We start from the raw sequence: 22,345 nt of genomic DNA, 5'->3' as shown, positions 1-22,345 counted from the left end.
GCATTATTCAAGTCATTTCATCTTTTTATGAATCTCAAATGAACATTCAAAACTAAAAAAGATGATATATTTCATTTAACAAATTCTTTAACTACCAAAAATCAACATGGTTACACATTCAAGACTAAAGCATTGCCTTTTCCTTTTTTCTTGAATACAGGTTCTTTTAAGTAAAGTTCCTGCTAGTGACATGAAAGAGTATGACCTCTTTTGTGTAAAATAATGATCCAGAGTAAAGAAAGACGTAGCAGATGAATCTGAAAAGTACTCTTTGAAGACAAAAATGCATGATTTGGGAGGATCAAAAGGCCACATCAGACACCCAGTATTTGTTGAACCTTGGGATGTGCACAATGTGGACAATTACCATGTCAGTCTTGATAAGGAAGCTGTTACAGAAATAATATTGTATAGCACTGTGGTATTTGGTTAACACTTACGATGATGGGTATTTGCATCAACAAAATAAAATATGTCCTTGGAGCATGTGCTTCTGTTGTAAGAACTTATTCCGCACAATGCAAGTTATGATGTCAGTGTGGCATTGATAAAAGATACCAAAGAAATTGAACTAATAACAACATGGTACTCTTTCTCGTGAATCATAATACTCGTGCGCTTTTATTATTATTATCATCATCATCATCATCATCATATTACATTATATTATATTACTGTTGTAATGACAAAAGAATTTAATTTCCCTTTTCTATAGGAATTATATCTTAAAGTATAGGAAAAGGATTATTTCAGGAAGGGTAGACTCTTCAGTTTTAATTTCAATATGGCATGTGTAAATACTTACTTGTTAGTTTTAAATAAATGGACAAAATTTATTCTCATGTTTTCTTACTTGCTATTTTTCCATTCTTATTTACACAGTCTGTTGAATAGAGACCCAACTTTATGCCCAGTTCCTTGGGTTGCCTCATTGTTGATCTTGGGGGAAAGGGGTCAAATTTTGATTTTGATTTTGTTGGACTGCCAATATTTGATGCCTTTATAGGAGGCAAAGAAACATGAATATCTTTACTTCTTGTTGGTGAAACTGTAGGGGACTTACCTAATTTAGTTGCTGACAAAGGGGCATTAACCAAGGAAGATTCTGTGGAGAAAATTTGAGAGTCAGATGTTTCATTACTATTCTCTGATTTAATGGGTGGCGGTGGTGATGATGATGATGGATTATCTTTTTCCCATCTTGACTGTGGGAATGATGAATAACCTGGAGGTGACAGATCCTTAATAGAGAATTTGTGCTGAGAGTCATTTCTTCTAGATGACTTGGAAGAATGTCTGTATTGATCAGTGGCTAAAACTTGCATAGGAATGTCCATTTCACATGGACGAATTGGATTGAACATGCTACTTTTTGTCTCTGTGGGAGCAGGGGAAGATGATTCATCATGTACAGATTTAAAGGAAGAGAGAGGTTGTCCTCGATCAGGTGAAGCTGATGGTGATGGTAGGTCAGGTCTTGTTCTTGTAAGGTAGCCATCAATGGAACTTGAAGAGTAGGATCGATTCAGAATCTCTGTCGGGGTGGCATCTGTGATTATAGTTGAATGAGGCCGACTATGATCTCTTCTGGTGGTTCTGTGCACCACATTCCAGGTTCCACTACTGAATTCGAAGGCTGAAGGTGCACTGGAATGGCAACTATTTTGGAAGTCTTCTGTGAGTCTTTTATTAGAAGAACAGGACGATTTTTGTAGGTAATCACCAATCGGTGATACTTCGGTTCTATCAGCTGAAGATATGAAACTAAATTTATCTGAAGGACAGGTTTTTGAATCTTCAGCATACCATGGTGAAAGGGCATCTCTGTGTTTACTGCTGTCATGTTCAAAGTAATGTGTGCTAGATTCCTTCTCACTGCTCCTTGATTTTGTAGGAGAATATTCATACCTTGAAATGCTAGTGTAAGGCTTTGAAATTCTGAGGTCTGCTGAGTATGTTGAAGAGCTAGTGCTAGGATGTGAAAATAAATTGTGACTGTCAGTGACAGATTTTATAGGCGAGGAATCATCTTTTAGTTTAGATTTCTCAGAACACCAAGATGAAGTTGGTGGTAAGTCGTTGGAGAGCTTTGAGAAACATGTATCTGTATGAGACTGAAAATCATTAAAAGTTCTTTCAAGTGTAATGGAACGTTTATCTTTTGTAAAGTCACCATCACTATCATCATCATCATCAGTCCATTTAACAGATGTTAATGATTTTGTGTCTGTGACTGCTTTTACAGAAGATTCCAGATACTTTAAATTCTCCTTTCCATCTTTTGAACCATATGAGCTATAGGAATTACAGTTTGTGGCTTCAAGTGAATAGCGTTTAGGGAATTTAGAAGAAATACTTTCACCTAAACTGCTGTCCATTCCTGAAAACCTTTTCCAACCAGACTGAATTTTTGATGAATAGTTTTCTCTGTCAAGCTCCAGCTCTGTTGTTCTGCTTACTCTGCTATCCTTATGGTGAACATTATCACTTAAGGGGTGCAAAGAATGGACAGAGATATTAGGAGTAGCTCTGTCTTCTGAGTGTGACTGAAACTGTTCATCAGAAGGGTGGAAAACTTGTGTAACATCATCAGTCTCTGGCTTTGGTTTCAAAACTTCAGAAGCTAAAGAACATCTAGGATCTTTCTTGATTGTAGTTTCTAGGGAGAGCACAAAATTTCTAGCTGATCTAAGAAGTGATTCTCGCTTCTCATGTTGCTGAGGTTTTAAGAAGTTTTGTGTTTTCAGAAATTCTTCAGGCATATCAGGAGCTGAAAAGCAATGGTTATCACAGTATTCTGTAGTTGTGACCATGACATGTTCTTCCTTTTCACACTGAGGACTCTGCAGTTTTAGGGACATCTCTTTGTCAGACTGCAGGTGGTCTAGGAAGACTTCACTTTCTGGAAGGGAATGGCTAGGAATTGGTGAACTTGAAGACACTTCATTTGGTAAGTCAACAGAAGTATTATCTTTAGGACTCACAAACGCCAGAATGCAACTGTTACGTGAATCTATTTTTGGTACGTCACTTACAGCCTGTAGCTGCTGGCATATCATGTCAACATTTTCTGGACTGGAAGATGTAGCGATGGATGGCAGATTGGAGTCAGCTTCTGAAGACTTTGTGGTGCCACCATTGGATTCATCATCTGATAGCTTACTTGGACGTCTTCCCTGGCATTGTAAAATTCGCTGGAGAATTTCTGAATTCTCTTGTATGATCTTCAGTGCACGCTCACTGTTCCTACGCCCAAGATTAATATTCTGGTCAATTTCTAATAGCTCACTCATTTCTGCACAGTCTATATCAGTTTCCCCCTTGTCTGCTATGTTTCCTACCTCGCATGCTTGTTCCCTATCCTGAAATCTCTGATTCAATTCAAGTAACTCTGAAACACTTTCACTATCATCCACACATGCACTCCTATCTTCTGTATTCCTGAAATCCTGCAATGTGTTCACTTGTTCAGCATCTTCTACAGAATCACATATTTCAACATTACTGAAAGCCACACAAGAACTGTCAGTCTCCAGTGCTGAACTTTCTGTACATATTCCAATTTCTGATTTTAATTCCCTATTAGTTTCAGCACAAATTTCCCTTGTTGTATTATCTCTGTCTGTAGTGCTACAAATATCATCTTGTAGCATCCTGTTAGGTGCTGTTGGAGAAAAATCACTACACTGAAAAGATGTAGGTGAAATGCCTTTTGTCTTGCGTAGGCATTGTAGTGTTTCAGTAATAGGGCTATGTAATGACTTACAAATATCTTGATGGCTCTCCTGAGTAATTCCTAGTATTAATGCACTTTTTTGCTTGCAGTAGTCTGTAACTTTCACAGATTTGAGCTCTGCACAAATGTTACTTGTTGCCACTTCATTTTTGTCTTCTGGGTGCATTACTTCTGAAGTAGATGGGTGTGTAACAGGCTGTTCTGTAAAATGTATGTCAGATTCTACCATACCGAAATCTTCAGAAATATGTTCATCAGATTTTGTCACCTCAAAACAGTAATGAGTATCTTCTTTTTCTTTTAAAATAATTTCATCACTATTACTGTTTTCAGTTGCCATTTTTAATTCAGAAGTTTGGAAAGAAGTAAATAAGTCAGATGAAACTGGAGATGGCTCCTCTGTTGATGAAGATTGTTTTAAGATATCTGAAACATCAATTTTTATTTCAGGCCCAGGTTTCTCTAATGAAGACTGTTTGGGATTATGAAGCTCTGTATCTGAAGTACTTTCTCTTGAACTTGTTGCTCTAGAAGAATCTACAGAAATTGATAGTTTGTTGATGTTATCTACAACAGTGAAATAAATATCTGGTGTCTGCAACGATAACAACTTAAAGTCAGGCAGAGTGTCAGTGGATGGAGATGCTTCTGTCTGAGAAGTCAATTCAGAAGTCTCCTTCATAACAGTTGATTCAGTGTCATCAGCTACAAATGCTGGCGAAGTAACTGATAATTCCAGTATATTTTCAGGTACTAGAACTTCATCTGTTTGTTTAGGTGGCTTTATTTCACATTCCTCAAGCAAAAATAATGGCTGCTGCATTGAGGAAGGCTCTGTGTCAACTACCTTAATGGAGTTATCTGTCAATTTTTCTGATTGTGAAATTAGTGGAGGTTTAGCATCTAATACAATGAGTTCTCTTGAATTTGAGGGTATAACTGTATTCTTTGGGGGCTTCAGTGGTGAAATATTATTTTCAAGAAGTGATTCTGGTGTTGGTGGACCTGATTTATCTGCTGTAGAAGGAAATGCCAGTTTAGTAACATTGGCTTCTCCTGTTGAAAGGACTTGTGATGATGTGTCACTAATACTTGTAGGCTCCTCAGAATCAAAGTCACTCAGCCTGTCTGGCTCATCACACAGCTCAGTTGATGTGCTGCTTCCACTGTCATCACTTTCAGTATCATGCTGTTTCTCGGTATCATCAGTCCGTAACTCTGGTTCATTGATTACTGGTATCTCCCTGCTCAGTGTAGTCTCATGTCTGATCCCTGGAACACATAACAGTTATATCACTAATAGTTTAAAACCTATACTACATCATTGTCTTTGAAAGACCACCACCATGAATTATGACACCCACTTTCCTTCCAGTGCTTCAATCTGCATGGTCAGGCTAGGAGCTATGGATTAATAATTATATAATTTGATATTCCATTTCTGTAGTAATTTACACTGGTACAGATTCAATTTGCAGTACATTAAATTTGTCAGAACCTCAATGATTTTCACTGTCGTCCTGTTTATTATTCCTGGTACTCATTTCTGTTAGAGGCTGAGTCAACCCCAGGGCCAAAGTGTGGGTGGAAGGATTAGGTCAACTGAAAAAAAAATCCAGTGACCTCATCGGGATTTAAACTCATGACCTTCCGGCTTGTAGCATAGTGCCTCAACCAACTATGCTACCACGTATTAAATAATTTTCCTGGGGAGTAAAGCGCGGCCAGCGCATAAGGCTGACAACCTTACCGCCACCTTCGAGCCGATCGTCTAGATAATGTGGGACCCTCAACGTCTCACAACCCTATGGGCCTTCATGGTCTGTTACAGGGATAGCTTTACTTTTTTACTTTTACCTGTTTATTATAGTTAACGCATGAAAAATATGTCATGTAAAATTTTACTTATAGTATTCTTGTGATCTACCTTCATACAGAATTTCACACAGGTTCATATTTATTACCTTCAATACTATCAGTTGTCTCACTGTTGTTCATTTGTATAAAAAACTGTGTAAACAGAATCTGCATATTTGTCAAAGATGTTGGAATCCTTCATCAGGAAGCAGCAGTGTTACTTTCACCCTTGAAATTGCTGTGCTAGTATTATCTGTGGTAAAATATTAAAAGTGCAAAGATTGGGTCTCTAGTAATGTGACAAGATATTAATTGCAGTTTTCATAAAATTCTGTCATATGATTGAAAAGTTATTAGGAAAGAATACAAGGAATTCTGGGTAGAATTCATACAGCTTACTTTTACTATTACAGAAGTTCAGATAAAAAATCTCGAGTTATAAATGCAAATTTCTAATCCAACAATAATACTGAATATAGGTTATGGGCTAGTGTGCTGGACTCTAGTTGTCATGGCTGAATTGAGTCTAGAGTGATCCTGCTACACAGACCTGTCAACTGCCCATAAACTGTCAGAAATTATATTAAAATATTTTTCTTTTATGTCTCTAATGTGATGTAAAATAGGTAAAGTTAAAGGTGATATAAAACAGGTAAAGGTAAAGTTATCTTTGGGCTTAATTATTTAAGTACCATTCCACGAAGCTATAGGGGGAAATGGAGGTAAAATACCACACATTTTTAACTTTGGCATTAGATGAAGATGAGCGGTGAGCTTCATGCCTTGGCTACTTTACCTCTTGGTAAATATTCCCTTTTACCCATTGGCTAGGAAGGGGGGTAAGCCCTGGAGGTAGTCTGGGTGTTATAGAAAAACCTTTTATCCCTGCTGGGAATGAATGTATAAGGGGTGGGCCTTCTTGGCCCTTGCACTGCAACCACAGTGATCTATTGTGCCTCATCCCTGCTGGGAATCTGCCTGAATCCTTTGTTGTCCAGCCCATAGCCATTGCTACCAACAGAGATATTGTGACACATACTAGTCCCAAATATTGTTTGAAATGATGCCTATTCTTTATATGTAATAGGACTTACTATATATTCTCTTCATATGTTATTTAATGTTGCTTTCAGTATTGAGAGAGTGTTAGATGGTAGAATGAGATATGAATGATTATGAATTGGAAGGGATCGGGAAGAGAGCTGTTGTGGCCTGATGTTAAGTACTATCCTGGCACTTTCTCAAGATACTGAGGAAAGCCATGAAAATCCTCAGTGAGAATTGTCAAATGTTCTGGCTGAGAATTGAACCAAGCACCTCCCAAATAGAAGCCTAGAAAACTGCCTCTAGACCAACCTGTTTGTTAAAACTTATTATAATTCTTAATTTAAAATAAAAATATTGTAATTATGTGTTGAGGGTGTTTGAATATAAGTTAAGAATAGTGGAAAGGAACATAAGACACCTTGAGTCTGAAATTATTAAAAACCAAGGTGCCTTGACTAGCCGAGCGATTATCAGCTTTTCAAGGAGCATCCTGTGCAACAAAGTGGTATTGTATAATAAATTATTTTCCACTGCTAGGATATGAACTTGTTGGTATTCAATACTGTTACCTTGCAGCTTTTCATCAACTACTGAAAGGGCACTTTGAACAATTGTTGCATCTTGTTGTGAACCTCTGCGCTGCTTTTTCTGTGTGGTGTCCTTCCAGTGCAGTGTTTCGCCACATAAATTTGCTGTCTGCTGCTGTTGAGTTTGAGGTGATACTACTTCAACATTTGATGCTGTGATCAATTGTCCTGTTAATAAATGTTGTTTGTCTGAAAATGCATTCTTTTCTTTAAAACATAAATATCACAACTACTATATTTCATGATTTACCTCTTGGTAGAATTCAGATTTCACCAAGCTAACTTAGATTATTTGATCTTCCTTATTTTGGTCAAATTTAAGAGATATACTAATGTACTTTGAATACAAAGAAAAGTGAAACAATCTTGTGCAAGATTGGAAGATGAGAGATTGCCAATATAAGCCTTAAGTTACCAACTAACACAGGGGAGATTTGTGGGATGACAGAGAAAGAGGTGGAGAAACTACAACAGGTGACAGCTTAATATTTGATAGGTGATAACAATTAATCTACCTTCAGACATGATATTATTAAGTGTAAAGGGGGGGGGGTATGCATAATGAAAATATTGAATGAATTTATTGGTGTTCCTTTCCAATTATGAAATAACGTCTTCAACACTTGAACTATTCAGCTTCCTTCTGAATTCTCTTTGAATGACTGCTTCGCACCAAAATTTTCAAGTGATGCTCTGTGTCAGTTATAAACCTTCAGCATGGGCAACATAGAGTACCTCTTCTATTCTTGTAGAGGCATGTTTACAATGCACTTGTCTAGCAACCAGACTCAGCGCGTATCATTATAACAATGGACTCCCTATTGTTGCTACATCCTTTCATTGCATAGAAATTGCAGTTTTATCATTGTCTTGTGTTCATTGCCGCGAGCATGTTTACAGAGTTGTTGCCTAGAAATGGGTTGCATAACCCCGTTGTTCTACTGTAGTGTGCATATATTACTTAGCAGTGGCTGTTTCTGTGGCTCAGCAATTCTTGCATGGAGTAAAAATGCCACATTATAAATGTAAAGCTTGATTACCAAGTCATAGAGATAGCTGCCACTTATACTTGAAAAATATTGAATGCTAGTCTAAAGCCTACTGAAACTGGAAACCATTAAAAACAAACTTCATCAAAAGTACAATTATTGTGTTTCTGGACATTATCCATCATCCTGTTTTTATTCAAAATAAACAACGTTTCAGAGACTGGATTCTGTCTCCGTCTTCAGGTCAAACCTATTCAGTTGGACCCAATCAACAGAGCCAGTCCCTATCTCTAGACATTAGCATCAACACAAGATAGGAAGTATAAACCAAGTACAGAGCAAACCACCTGTGAGAGTTAAAACAAACATTAAAAGAATTAAAAAAACTCCACACACATGAGGACTAGCATCTATACCCAGCTATTGTTAAAATTAGAGTACTATCAGAATGGAAGTTGTCACTAAAGAGACAAATTCCCTGTATGGTATCAAAATAGAAATAAAGTTTTCAAACATAATCTGTACTGGACGGAGTTGCAGTTTTCTATCTTCTACTATGATAATGGGAGTCCAGATAGGAGAGATGTCCAAGCTGGGTTGACTGATCAAATGATCTAACAGAGACATGTGGGTGGATTCCTTGTATTTCCTGTATGAAATGTTTGGTTCATTCTTCAAGACCTTTGCTTCTTTCCAACATATTTTGTGGATTTCTATGTATGCATGTTAGGCTACTTTTGATTTTTCAAGCAGATCTTGGGTCAGGTTATGTTTGTGCTCTTTAATGTGCACATCCTTGTTTTGCTGTTGTGACTGATATTACATTGGCCTCATGTGTATGGAGTTTTTAATGTTTTCAATGTAACTCTTGCAAGTGGTTTATGCTGTGGTGGGTTTTTATAGCCTGTATTGTATTGTATTGTATTGTATTTTATTTCATCCTTTTTGCTACATAGTAACACTTGGATGTGTCATTCAGTAATACAAGTTAACAAAATAAATCTACAAAGTTATAAGCATACTACCAACATTTGTTACAATCATAAGCAATATGTAAATACAACATTCCAAAAAATATACTATAAACTACTATATACAGCTCATGAATGGCCATGACATCCAAACATAAGTACTTGCACCATCCACTTTTTTATTAAAACTAATTAATTCATTTATTGTATAAAAAGAATGTTTCAATAAAAAATATTTGAAGTCTTTTTTAAAAGCTGAAAACCCCACCGAGTTCTTTATTTTGTTTGGCACCTTACTATACAATTCTATCCCCATATTTACCAAACTTTTTTAAATAATGTAGTTCTGAAGAATTGAACATGAAAATCCTTGTTTATTCTTGTATCATAACTATGAATATTTATATTTTGGATCAAGTCTGCTTTGTGCTGGTGAATGGAGATAGGGACTCATTCTATTGACTGGGCCTAAATAAGTAGGTTCCACCTGAAGACAGAGACAAAATTCAGTCTCTGAAACACTGTGTATTTTAAATAGAAACAGGATGATGGATAATGTCCAGAAACACAATAATTTTATTAATATATCATCATCACAAATTTGTAGATCTTATTCATTAAAAGTACCTACCCTCAATAACGTGATAAATTTTATAAAAGACAAGCAAAAATACCAAACTCCTCTCCTGCTGCACCTGGCAACACAAAATCATAATAGCTATTTTCTAGTTTGCAACTAAGCAATACTGATTGGATGTAAATGGGATTAACTGTATGTTATATTTTTTAATTTTAATTATGTTTATTACTTAGTATTATGTGATATTGTTTTATGATTAATGTTTAATGATTGTGACAAATGAACTTGGAGTAGTAAGAAGTAAAAGGTTGTATTTCTAACAGTGTATGAATCTATGTTGTTATGATATGGCTTAATTTAATGTTACACCATGTATCTTTTTATGTTTTGTATGAGATTGTATAAGTTTGACTAGCTCTATATCCTATGGGTGCTAAAGCCCCTGTACAGGATTTGTGGAGTTATTTAATAACAATAAACAATAAACAAGCAACAGAGATATACCCGTACCTTTCAGTTACAACTTGACCAGTTATAACAGTTGGTGGTGGTAATTTGGCCTTCAGATATAAAATAAACACTAACTGACATTTATAAATTTTCAAGAGCTTGACATTACCACCATACACTCCATTTCCCTTGTGTTGATTCTGAATAGTCCCAAATGCAAAGAACCTCTGAAGTAAACAATTTTTATCCATCATATTTTCCACAGATGACCCATATACTGATCCACTTTTACATTCATCAAATTACGATTTTACTGGATGTGCAGCTCTAAACATAAAAATTTGTGTTTGGAGACGGTTGGGACTGCAATGTCATCTGCAGTATTAGTGCTTCTCTTACGGGCACCTGGTGGCTAATTCTCTAACTACAAGGACTTCTACAATGTTAGGTTTTAACCCATGTAATGTGATAGCTGTAGGGGAAGATACCCTCTGTAAAAAATAAGCACATTCAAATGGTCAAATTATATCTCAATATACAGAATATGATCACAGATTTTATAAATATAAAATTATCATCTAAGGGTAAGACAGCACAAAAACTTTCATGATTTTTAGGTATTTGAAATAGATGATATAGGGTTGTCAAATTCTCCATCGTTGTGTGCTATATGTGGTTACCAGGCCAGACAGTGATGTGTCTTACAGATCAAAAATGAAACACTTTCAACTAGGCAAACTAGGCACAAGATATCTTGCTTTGAAGTCCCACAGTACCTTGAGGAGTAATGTGGAGTTGTTGACGCCCCCTGTGTGGTTTAGGAGCAGATTTTAAGGCAATATTTGCTGGGGGTGGCACTGCCCCTGGAGGTGGACCACCTCTCTTGCCCCTCACACTGAGTAGTGCACTCTTGCCTAACAGCAGATGGTTCATAGCAGCAGGGGTAGGAACTGGTGGTCCTAATGGCTGTCGGGCACAAGCTGCTAATGTAAGAAAAAAGCAAGTTTAAACATTTTGTAACATGCATATCAATAGATCAAAGAAATATAAAATCTTTTGCATGGTCAAAGATTTCTTATCGTAAATAATACAGATATGTCAAAACATGCTGGTTTGTATTAATTTGTAGGAATTATTTGCTTAATTAATTTCGTCTTATTATAGAATGTCATAAAAGTGACTAAATTATAAATTGTTTAAATATTTATCCATAAAACACCTTTATAAGACATATTATGTCATAACTTGTAGGAAAGTCTGTTCAAAACTTGCAAACTAACATTTAAACAGACAGGCTTTCTGATCATAGTACTTACATTCCTAGAGGATAAAGTTGGACAAAATATACCTTATGTGCTATGTTTAACACATGAACAAATTGATATTAGCTCACAAGGAGATAATGATTCTGGAGCATATTCAAATAACCAAGCAATACCACATATTTTATTGATATTCATATATTTTCAGCTAATCTTTTAATGTTTATTTTTTGTTACATATTATAGATTGTATGCATGTTAAATATGTTAAAACAACCAGTGAATGGAAGAGAATTTGTGCGAATGAAACACACCTAATCTCGTTGTTTTCATTGACTTAAGCACAGAATATTAATTAATTTCATTTCAATGATAACATATGTTCTGATGTACATCATCTCAATCATAAGTAATTAAATTCATGTAACACAGTCCTTCAAGAGTCAACAGCCACTCATCTAGTCAAGGGATTACCTGCTTCATATGGAACCTGAAGGTTCATCAACATGTCACAAGAGCCCATAACTGGTTCATATTTTTAATATTATCCTCTCATTTATGCTCAGATATCACAAATGATCTCCTCTGTAGGACCTCAGACATAATTTTTATCTGTACCAGAAGGCTGTTAAGCTCATTACATCATATTTAACTCTTCCCAAGTCAAGTTTCTATAGAAACAAAGTTGTTTCACTTTTGTATTTCCATTATACATAGTGTACAAGGTCACAAATAGAAATTATATCATAAGTTCCATTTAAACAGCTTAGCTAAATAAAAAAAATATGATTTAGTCACAAAAGAATTAGTTATGCTAAATGAGATAGCTCATTCTTAACATTTAAATAGCTAATAATGATGTAGAATTTTACCAGTGAGAATGATATGTGCTTGGCGCTGTCGCTCTCGTAGCTTGGCATATTGTTGCTTCAGTGCTGATATATCCAGTGCTAGGCGGTCCTTATCAGCTGTAGCAGGGCTATAATTTATAGTTGATAGGGAAGAAGATGGTGATGGGGCTCGAGTCAAGGAATCTGGAATTCAATAATTTCAATAACTACAGTGAAATAATAATCTGTTCTGTAAAGGTCTGTAACAGTGACTGACTATTACATCAGTATTATGTTGTATGTAGACATTTTCTAGTGTATATTTTATATATGTGGTGCCCCAGTTCTTATTCATGGCATATGTAATTATGCTTCCAGTACTGAGACTATATAGTATCAGATGTTATGATGATTGGTGAATGATGAATTGCAAAGGATCTGGAAGAAGTGGCCATGGCCTAATTTAGATCCTATCCTGGTAGGGCTGAGGAAAACCATGAGATACCCAACTCAGTATACCTGTCATCCTGGCCAAGATTTGAACCTAGTACTTAGCACCTACAAGCCACCTAGTGCTAAGCATACTAGCTTAGTATTCATCAGCTATTGGGTTGGCTTTTAACTAACTACAGGCTGGGCTGAAATTTGAGTCATGCCTTACCTATTAAGGCCATCCTGGATGCCAAGAGGTTGAAGTACTAGCCTACTATTCAAAACGTCCCAGAGTCAAGCCCAGACATTGTCACTAGTATTAAAATTTAGAACGGAATAAAACTATCTGAGTATAATAGCAACCAATTAGTGGAAGAAGATAGGCCTATAGCCAATCTTCAAAATGTGTATATCAAATAAAACTCAGACAATGTCCAATATAATATTTGTATAATCATATATTTATTTAAGGAACAAAAGATTTGGACTGTAGTTAAGGGGATGTATCATATGAGGAAGCAATTCGAACAAGCCAAATAAGAATTGTAATAGGCTACAAATGCTCAAATAAAGTTTGCACGTGTTTAAACCAATATGCTGATAAATATATATCAGATACACTAATGAAAGGGATAAGATACATGAATAATAAGAAACTTGGATAGTCAGGAATAATTTATTTTAAAAGTATGCATAGCATCTGATTTGTTTAATTACCTAAAAAAACCATAAGATTTATGGAGAAAGTATTGAACAAAAGGCAAATTTCATCATTCTCAGCAACTTCTCTTTTGAACTTTCTTTGCTACCTTGAGTTACAGTCAAGGTACTCACAGAAATGCACTTAGGTCTTCATTTTTTAAGTAAAGTTTTTAATATTACCCACCGCAACTGACAGTTGAAGAGGTTCAACAATTTTCTGTAAAATTTTTCCATAGTAAATGTAAGGAAAGTCAGTCCTACAGTTCTCAAATTGTTTAATGCACACAGACAGATGGACAGAATGAGCAACTTAATATGTGGTCTGTAGGACTGTAAACCTTCCTATAAAGGCACAAGAATAATCAGAGAATACTTTATCTTCTCAGATTGATTTCTGCTAAATGCCAGATCACACACTTTTACAATATTTATTAAGTTTAGCTTCTGCTGGAAGATTTAGGAAAATATTTATTTTCCAATAAGGAGTCATTCCTTCCATGCTTATGGTCGAATTTTACTATAATTTAGTGTAAAATCAGGGAGAAAATAAAATTTATCCACACAAGTAATATATCACTCTTTGAGAAAAATTTCAAATCAATAAGTTGTCTGTTCAAAATATGGCAACATAATTTTTTATACGTGCCATATATATAAAATTGTGGTCTTGTCAGTATGACATATCATATTTGACACACAGACATTATGGAATGGATGTTTGAAGAAAGTATATAGGTTTTTCCAAAGTTTGAAAATGTAATGAATCTTGAATTAATTCTTCTTATCTTGGAGTGCTTGCTGTTTGCATGTTTATTGGCAGAACTACCACTGAATAGTTTTCTCTCTGAAAACTGCATTTACCCACAGCAGATTATTTCAGAGTATATGCTGGAAGACTTGTAAAGAAATGAACAATATTAAAAGTTTTATGCTGTATGTTTCTGCTAAGATGTGTTTACATACAGAAATAATACAGGACCAGTAATCGGATCTGAGGAATATTCTGAAGAATTTGGAATGTGCATTAATGTAAATATTTTCCTTCGATATTCTGTTTTTTTGACAAAATAGTCTTTCTGATTGACAAATGCTGTTTATATGCCATCAAAACGATGTATTTTCATTATCCATGAGTCATATATGTGTAAGCTGGAAAAAGGGAACATCTACAAAAAGTACTTCTTGACATGACAGTCAACTGTTTTCAAGAAAATATATATTGCATTATATGGTTATCTGTTATTATTACAACATCCCAAATTCCAACTCATTCTAATTCTGGAAGAGACGTGTTTTCTCCTGTAAAACTTATATTTCTGAACATGTTAACCAATTAAATTATATGGCAGGAAAATATTATTATATTTTGGAAAGTTGAAGGGAAATAAACTGGATATAAGCCAATAATGTTAAATTTACTCTGCAAGTTGAAGTTAGCAGAAGAAACTAATAAGATGAGGCATTTTTCATTAGCCCTTACTTTATGTATGTAATTTCTAAAAGCAAAGCATACAGGCAGGTGGATAGATAGCTGAGAATTATATATACTATCAAGAAAAGTTGTACCTTTCCTTCGGGGGGACCTGAAGACTGCAGATATACCATATGCTGCAGCAACAGCTATTTTTTCATCATCTTCATCTGTACCATCATCATCATCATCGGAATAGAAGAGCCTCAGTCCTCGGCGTGCAGCTGTGGACACAGTTTGTGTCCAGGGTGTGATATTATATAGATATTTGTCCCTGAGCTCTGGCAACTCAGGGAATGGGAATGGTGCAATAGTTACAATTGTCTGCAACATCAGAAGTACATAGTCAACAAATTAATTGAAAGGAAATATTGTGGTCTTTTGCATTGGGACACCATGTAGTTTCATGTGTGGATAGCAACATTTTGGACAAACATACTGCCTTGTATTCAGGCCCATCTTATGTCCATTTATTTCCACTGCCTCAGATCAGATTCTATTTTTAATCCCTCTCCTTGAGTCACATGAACACATTTCTTGTAACTTTCCTATATAGGAACCCCATAGGGTTGCGAGACGTCGAAGTTCCCACATTTTCTAGAGAGTTGGCTAACAAATAGCATTGAGGTTGTCAGCATTATGTGCCAGCTGCCCTTTACCCCAAGGAAGATTCCTAGTACTCATTTCTGTTAGAGGCAGAGTCGACCCCAGGGCCATAGTGCGGCTGGAAGAATTATGTCAATTGGAAAAATCCAGTGACCTCATCAAGAATCAAACCTGCAACCTTCCAGCTTGTAGCATGGTGCCTCAAGCAATTATGCTACATGTACTGATAACCAATCGTGTTCCTAAACCTAGAAACTTCAACACTGAAGACGGGCAGCATGTTCACCTGAAACATCATTATCTGCCTACAAAACTGCATGGTGTCACAAACCAGAAGACCTTAATCTCAGTAATTACTACCATGAAAACTTCAAAACTTACATAAATTAATTTCAGATCTTCAAACTCTTACACCGGTATTTCTTAGTTTTTAGATTTCAAAGGTTTGCAATTTGAGCCTTTGAGATCACACATTCACTTATTCCGCAAAAGCAGTTACGAAAGTATGGCCTTAGACCCTTGAAGTGCATCTGTGTGTATTAGGACATTATCTAGTTCTCTATGGATCATAACATACACACAAACAGACACATTCATTCAAATATGTGTGTGTGTGTGTGTATGGACGTTATCTGTTTGTCTGGAGATGAAAACACACATGCATACCTGCACATACATGCACACAAGCACACACACACACACCAATTTGAACTCCATGCTACATGAAACCACAGGTCTTGTCCAGTTTTAGCTGTTCTGTCAATTGCTGCTTCAAGAATGAGCTACAAGCTGGAGATGACAAAGAATAAACATAAACATATTGTAATTTATTTATGTCATATATGGTGAGTAGGATGCATGCGGTAGCGTAGTTGGTTGAGGGGTTATGCTACAAGCTGGAAGGTCGTGGGTTCAAGTCCCTATGAGGTCATTGGATTTTTTTTTCAGTTGACCTAATCCTTCCAGCTGCACTAGACCCTGGGGTTTACTCAGCCTCTAACAGAAATGAGTACCAGGAATTAATTAAATAATTTTCCTGGGGAGTAAAACGTGGCCAGCACGTAAGGCTGACAACCTTACCGCCATCTTTGAGCCGATTGTCTAGATAGTGTGGGACCCTCAACGTCTCACAACCCTATGGCCTTCACGGCCTGATACAGGGATAGCTTTAATTTTTTTTATATGGTGAGTATTTGCAAATATGTTGAATAAACGACCATAGGCAGCTCGCAGTGTTGGGCTTTGGGCTTGTGACAAAAGTCCCTCATTGTAAAACAATGAACATATTATGAAATTTTACATAGTCCAGGAACATGGGAGAGAAAAAAAATGCATAAACACTTCAGTCTTTTGACATAGAGGTTTCAGACAACTCGTGAGACCTGTGCAAAATTTGAAGATATTGTCACATATTAGGAGTTTGCATGGCAAATAATAACAGGTTCTGGATTGGATTACTGGATTTATTAACGCCTTCTATTACAGTCACTCTCAATTACAATCAATTATAACAGCTCACAATCAATGTTGGATAGCTTTCCTTATGTTGTTGCTGTGTTTTAACTTTCACCAGATTCAAGATTGGTTGACCAAATTATAAGATTTGTAAGATTTATAAGATAAGTCTGAGATTTGTGCAGTACCTTGATTAAATTATTTGTATCCATGAGACCAAACTCCAGCATCTCTCGAGTCAGAACACCCATGATGCTATAAAACTCATCAGCACTGTCCACAGCCATGATGCGACTGCAAAACAAAACCAAAGTAAATTTTCTTGAGGCACATTATTTGGAGGAGGCAATGGTATAAAAATTGCTGATGCTTCAGGTTTACCCCATGTATTAACAAACATATGACCCAAACACAGACCAAAAACTTATGCAACATGACTACTCTACTGTTTAGTCAGATTCAGCTTTAAATACATTGTACTATATTTTATCATAACAAATAATAATTAAATAATATTTACATTATATTTACACTTACACATAGAAAAGTATTTGTATGTAACAATTACTTTTATGATTTCAAAACTCAATATATTTGAGAAATGTATTTAGTACTGCACCACTGAACTTGTAATACTTAAATGTAAAATTTTCATTGTGCTAAATTAATTAAGTGCTACACCACGAAGACACATGGGTGGGTGGATATATAGCTCCATCTTTCATGACCTCAGCACTAGAATTAAGCACTAAATATTTCAATGACAAATCTTTAACCTATTTCTATTAAACTTCTCCACCAGGCACGCCTGTTTATTGGGAAGGAAAATATTTTATGATTTAGATTTGTGTTCTAAACCATGGAAATCACCTGTCTTATATACTGGCACGATTTAGGTTCGTGCATGATTTATAGACAGGATTGGATGATTGAATTTTTTGACACTACATACTTTCAAGTCATAACCAGAGGCAATTACAACGTGATTGCTATTTCCACATTTTACAGTCTCACTGTAACATCAAATCACACATGAAGTCTTCTCTGCATGATCTAATTGCTTTCTTGCCATTTCTTTCTCAATAACATTCTCAATTCTCTGCTGCAACTGCCAAACCCGGAACTCAACTCAGTTCTATTTCCAGCTGCATGAGATCCTCTTTATATAGCCTTGGGGTGGACCCACAGAAAACACCACTTTCCCTATTATTCAAGCACAATAGACCATTGTAGGTCGCAGTGCAAGGGCCGAGAAGGCCCACCCCTTATATATTCATACATTCCCTGTTGTTCCATGTTGATTCACTGCTGCAGAGATGTGTTTACTGCATGGTTACATAGCATGGAGCATGCTGCGGACCCACAAAGAATGCCGTTTTCGAAACATCTTCTATTGTTGCATGATGTCACAGCATATGTGACGCATTCCTCTGCTGTGTGTGTATGGGCCATTACCTAGCAACGACTGTTTCTCTGCTTTTACAGCTCTTGCTTTAAGGAAATACACTACAATATTTTCACGTGTTAGAGTGACTGTAGAAGGGGTTTGGAATGACAGCTGGATTTACTGGACACTGTTACAGCTCTGCACTACTCTTCACAGATCACTGTCACACACGTTACTTGGTAGTGGCTTCCAATGGCGGATATTCCTCTGTTTCTGGATTCACATCCTTGTAGGTTGGCGACCATCTCAAGCCAACCTCACCCTCCGACTGCTCGCTTCAGTCGGTACAGCCTTCAGCTGCCAGCTCCCAGGCTGGACCGACTTCTCATTGTCAACCTCCAACTTCAGCTGATAATTCTCGACTGGTGCCCGAGCCAGAACAGCTTAAAATAAGCAATTTACTCCTTACACAGCCTCAATGCAGACCACATGGAAAAACTCGCCTCCAACAGTTCCTCCACTGTTGTGTGCATACCTGTTGCCATAGGAACTTGGTGTGAACCTCATAGAAAACAGTGAGTCACATACTATCACCATGCTGCTCCCTAGCAGTAGACATTCCTTCTGGCTCCACACTTCTTACTCTGAGCTAACATGCCACTCTATGTCACCATGATTCTTATTTTCAATACTAGTGTCAAAAGTTGGATTACACCTGTAATTCCTTTACTGCAAATATATGGTAACTACTAGATCACCCTGATTTTTAACATGGGAAAGTAGAGTAGACAACTTGAAATCAGCTACAATTTATGCAAGTTCATAATTATCACCCACCTTGGGTTATGCCTATTAGATTCATAGAGTATGCATTTGTGAATGGCAGTCATTATTTTGCTTGTTTAGGTGACATGGCAATATTTTACAATTGATATAGAAAAAGGTAAAGCTATCCCTGTAACAAGCCGTGAAGGCCTATGGATTGTGAGATGTTGAGGCTCCCAAATCTTCTAGACAATTGAATCACAGATGGCGGTGAGGTTGCCAGCCTTATGTGCTGGCCACCCTTTACCCTCCAAGAAGATTCCTGGTACACATATTTGTTTTAATATAATTAATTTCTAAATCTATGTTTATTCTTTTCTTGTAGATTTAATCATAAGGCCAGCAAGAAACAATCCATGACTTACTCTGCCAGCCCATCCCAAATTGCCAGTGCTGTCCTCAACAACACCTCATTGCCCTCAAGAAAAATGAGGTCCCAGACACGGAGCACTGTTGGTTGTGGCAGACAGTTGGAGAACAGTGTGAGGAACCATTGCATTGTGAACACATTAGTCAGAGGCGGTTCATAACTTGTCCCTGAAAGTATACATACAGGCATATCATTACCAAAACTGCTGTCGCTGCCTCCAGCACCACCATCACCACTTCCAACACCATCATTACTACTACTACTACTACTACTACTACTACTGCTGCTGTTACTACCACCACTATCGCTATTACCACTACCACTACAACCANTATCATCACCAAAACTGCTGTCGCTGCCTCCAGCACCACCATCACCACTTCCAACACCATCATTACTACTACTACTACTACTATGAGTACTATTGATTCTTTCAAGTATTTTTATAACACATTGAAGTGAGGTAGTTAGATTCCTGCTTCATATTCAGAATGACGTAGGTTCCAATATCTGCTTCAAGATTGACTGTCGTGGGTATTTTGTGATTTTTCGCAGTCCCTTTAGGCAAACTCTGGGATAGAATTTTACATAGGCCACAGTTGCTTCCTTTCACATAATTTCGAATGCATGGTTTACACATTCACAAATGCTACATTATGTATGCAGCTGAGACAGTGTCTTTCAGTAAAGAATGAAACAAATCAAATAAAAAATTATTGTCTGTTACAATGTAAAAACAAAACAAAATCCTATTGAATTAAGTGGTTCAAAATTAAAATTGTCATAGGCAGAGGCGCTGGGCGTAAACCTCAGTGTCACCGCGGACAACTGGAGACTCCCAGTTAAAACGGGTCAAGGTACTCGAAATTTCGCCATAATTAGTAACGTGATATTTCCACTGTGCCAAAAATCGTCACTGTTGTCGTAACTCTTAAAACAGCTTTTTTATAATGTTGCATAATATGTTTCAATTATAGCCAATTAAGTCACAATATGAACAAAAGACCAAAAAATATTTTTAATTAAAATAATAAAAATGGATGGTTCATAAAACTTTTTTTTTAATTCGTTTTCTTTTAAATTCGCTTAGTGGGGGGGCGTTGGAGTCCAACTGGGTCCACTTGGCACGGGGGCCACTGATTGGCCTATTGTAGCCTGCTCCGGGTGATTATGATGATGGAGTATTTGGTGGAATAAAGATTGGCAGGGGAAACCGAAGTACTCGGAGAAAACCCGCCCCAGCGCCACTTTGTCCACTACAAATCCCACTTCACCAGACCCGGGATCGAACCCGGGCCGCCGCGGTGGGAAGGCAGCGACTACCCGCATGAGCTATGGCGCGGCTTATATAAAATATGCCACTCCTAAAATTTTGCCTCCCCAGGAGGCCACTTTCTTTGCCTGGACTGCAGCGCCGATCCGAAGAAAAGCGAGTGGATATTGTTTCCTTAAATTTTCTGTATTTATCTTCAATGTAGAAAACAGTTTCCTGCACTTCTTTGTACTAAGACCATAACTGGAATTGTGAGGCCGTAATTTAGGTGAATCTCAATAAAGGACTGGTATCCTAAAAGAGGTTCTTAGTGGTAATCCTCCTTTTCTCCAAGCAAATTAAGGGATATTTCCTTACAGTCACTATTCTTTTCTTTGTCGTCCATTCTGTGTCATAATCGCCATAATTTCTTTACAAGAATATATAAAACGCGTAACACAGTCTTACCCGTTGCACTGTCTCTGGCATCATGCTGCAGTTGCTCCAGGTGTCGCGACAATGTCGGCATTCTTAGTCTCAGGAGGTCCCTGAACACAGCCATGTCAACAGACAATCCACGTAGATTGTTTGCAAAGTAGCTTTCCGGCAGAACTCCCTCAATCAAGTAGATCATTACCTGAAAAATATGAGAAGACATTGATTATACGTTTTGAGCTTTCAGCGGAGGTGGTAGTTCAGACTGTGGTCTTCTGACTTGTGAGACAGCATAGACTTATTGCCTGATTATGTTCTGACTTGTGAGACAGCATAGACTTATTGCCTGATTATGTTCTGACTTGTGAGACAGCATAGACTTATTGCCTGATAGTTCAGACTATGGCCTTCTGAACTGTAAGACATCGTAGACTAATTGGCTGATCCTCATGATTCAGAAGACTATTCTGTCTCCATTTTCAGGGTTAAAGGGTGTAGGCTGAGGAATTGTTCGTACTACATGGCGTTACATCCTAGAAAACCATACCCTTCAGATTAACATTTGTTTCAGGACAAAATGCGTGCAATGTAAAAAAAATTCACCCTAATGTCTATACTTTTACAGTGAAAATGATGTACTACGTAGTTACAAAGTGCAGGGACGAAATATGCCGAAGTGATTTCCATTTGAACAGCTGTACTAGAAATCCTCGAATGCAGACCTGCGTCTGTAATTGATGACAGTTTTGTGAGTATAAATTCTGGTACCTCAGAAAAAATGGATTACATTGGTAAAAGATTGGTCCTTCGTGAGGTACGATTTTAGTATTTTGCATGCAGCCCTACATTCTAAAAATATGGCGGATTTTTTTTTTTTTTTTTGCGATAGAATAGTCTGCTCTTCACTTATAAAATGCAGAGTGGTATACATTTTAAAGAGAAGGTAGTGTCAGGAATTTTAATAATGTCATGTATTAGAGGGCTGGGTCCATTTTGGCAAAATTCAGATACTCAGTGCAAGCAGTAACCAACATGGCGTTCAGTGCATAGAAGCGTGTGTTCTTGATGGAACGTTACAAAAACACCAGTAACTGGGAACGC

The 22,345-nt window shown here is 36.9% G+C and overlaps 1 protein-coding gene across 4 annotated transcripts in view; it reads right to left on the bottom strand.

Annotated features, from left to right (window-relative positions):
• Positions 1-636: 636 nt before the first annotated feature.
• The window catches only part of LOC111875612, a 264,658-nt gene continuing 242,949 nt past the window's right edge, over positions 637-22,345 (bottom strand). For 3 of the 4 annotated variants that reach the window (XM_023871979.2, XM_023871978.2, XM_033755878.1), the window contains 8 exons: positions 21,278-21,446; positions 19,553-19,724; positions 17,164-17,269; positions 15,010-15,238; positions 12,352-12,513; positions 10,994-11,200; positions 7,210-7,395; positions 637-5,008 (listed from right to left, as the gene is read on the bottom strand). In XM_023871979.2, the coding sequence (XP_023727747.1) occupies positions 840-5,008; positions 7,210-7,395; positions 10,994-11,200; positions 12,352-12,513; positions 15,010-15,238; positions 17,164-17,269; positions 19,553-19,724; positions 21,278-21,446 (5,400 nt within the window). In that variant the 3' untranslated portion in view covers positions 637-839. The remainder of the gene's footprint in view (positions 5,009-7,209; positions 7,396-10,993; positions 11,201-12,351; positions 12,514-15,009; positions 15,239-17,163; positions 17,270-19,552; positions 19,725-21,277; positions 21,447-22,345) is intronic. The other variant, XM_023871981.2, reaches the window with a different exon arrangement.

The sequence above is a fragment of the Cryptotermes secundus genome, unplaced genomic scaffold (genome assembly GCF_002891405.2).
Source record: "Cryptotermes secundus unplaced genomic scaffold, Csec_1.0 scaffold50, whole genome shotgun sequence".
Lineage (NCBI taxonomy): Eukaryota > Metazoa > Arthropoda > Insecta > Blattodea > Kalotermitidae > Cryptotermes > Cryptotermes secundus.
The sequence above is the reverse complement of the archived record's forward strand: the minus strand, read 5'-3'. Positions and strand labels throughout refer to the sequence as shown.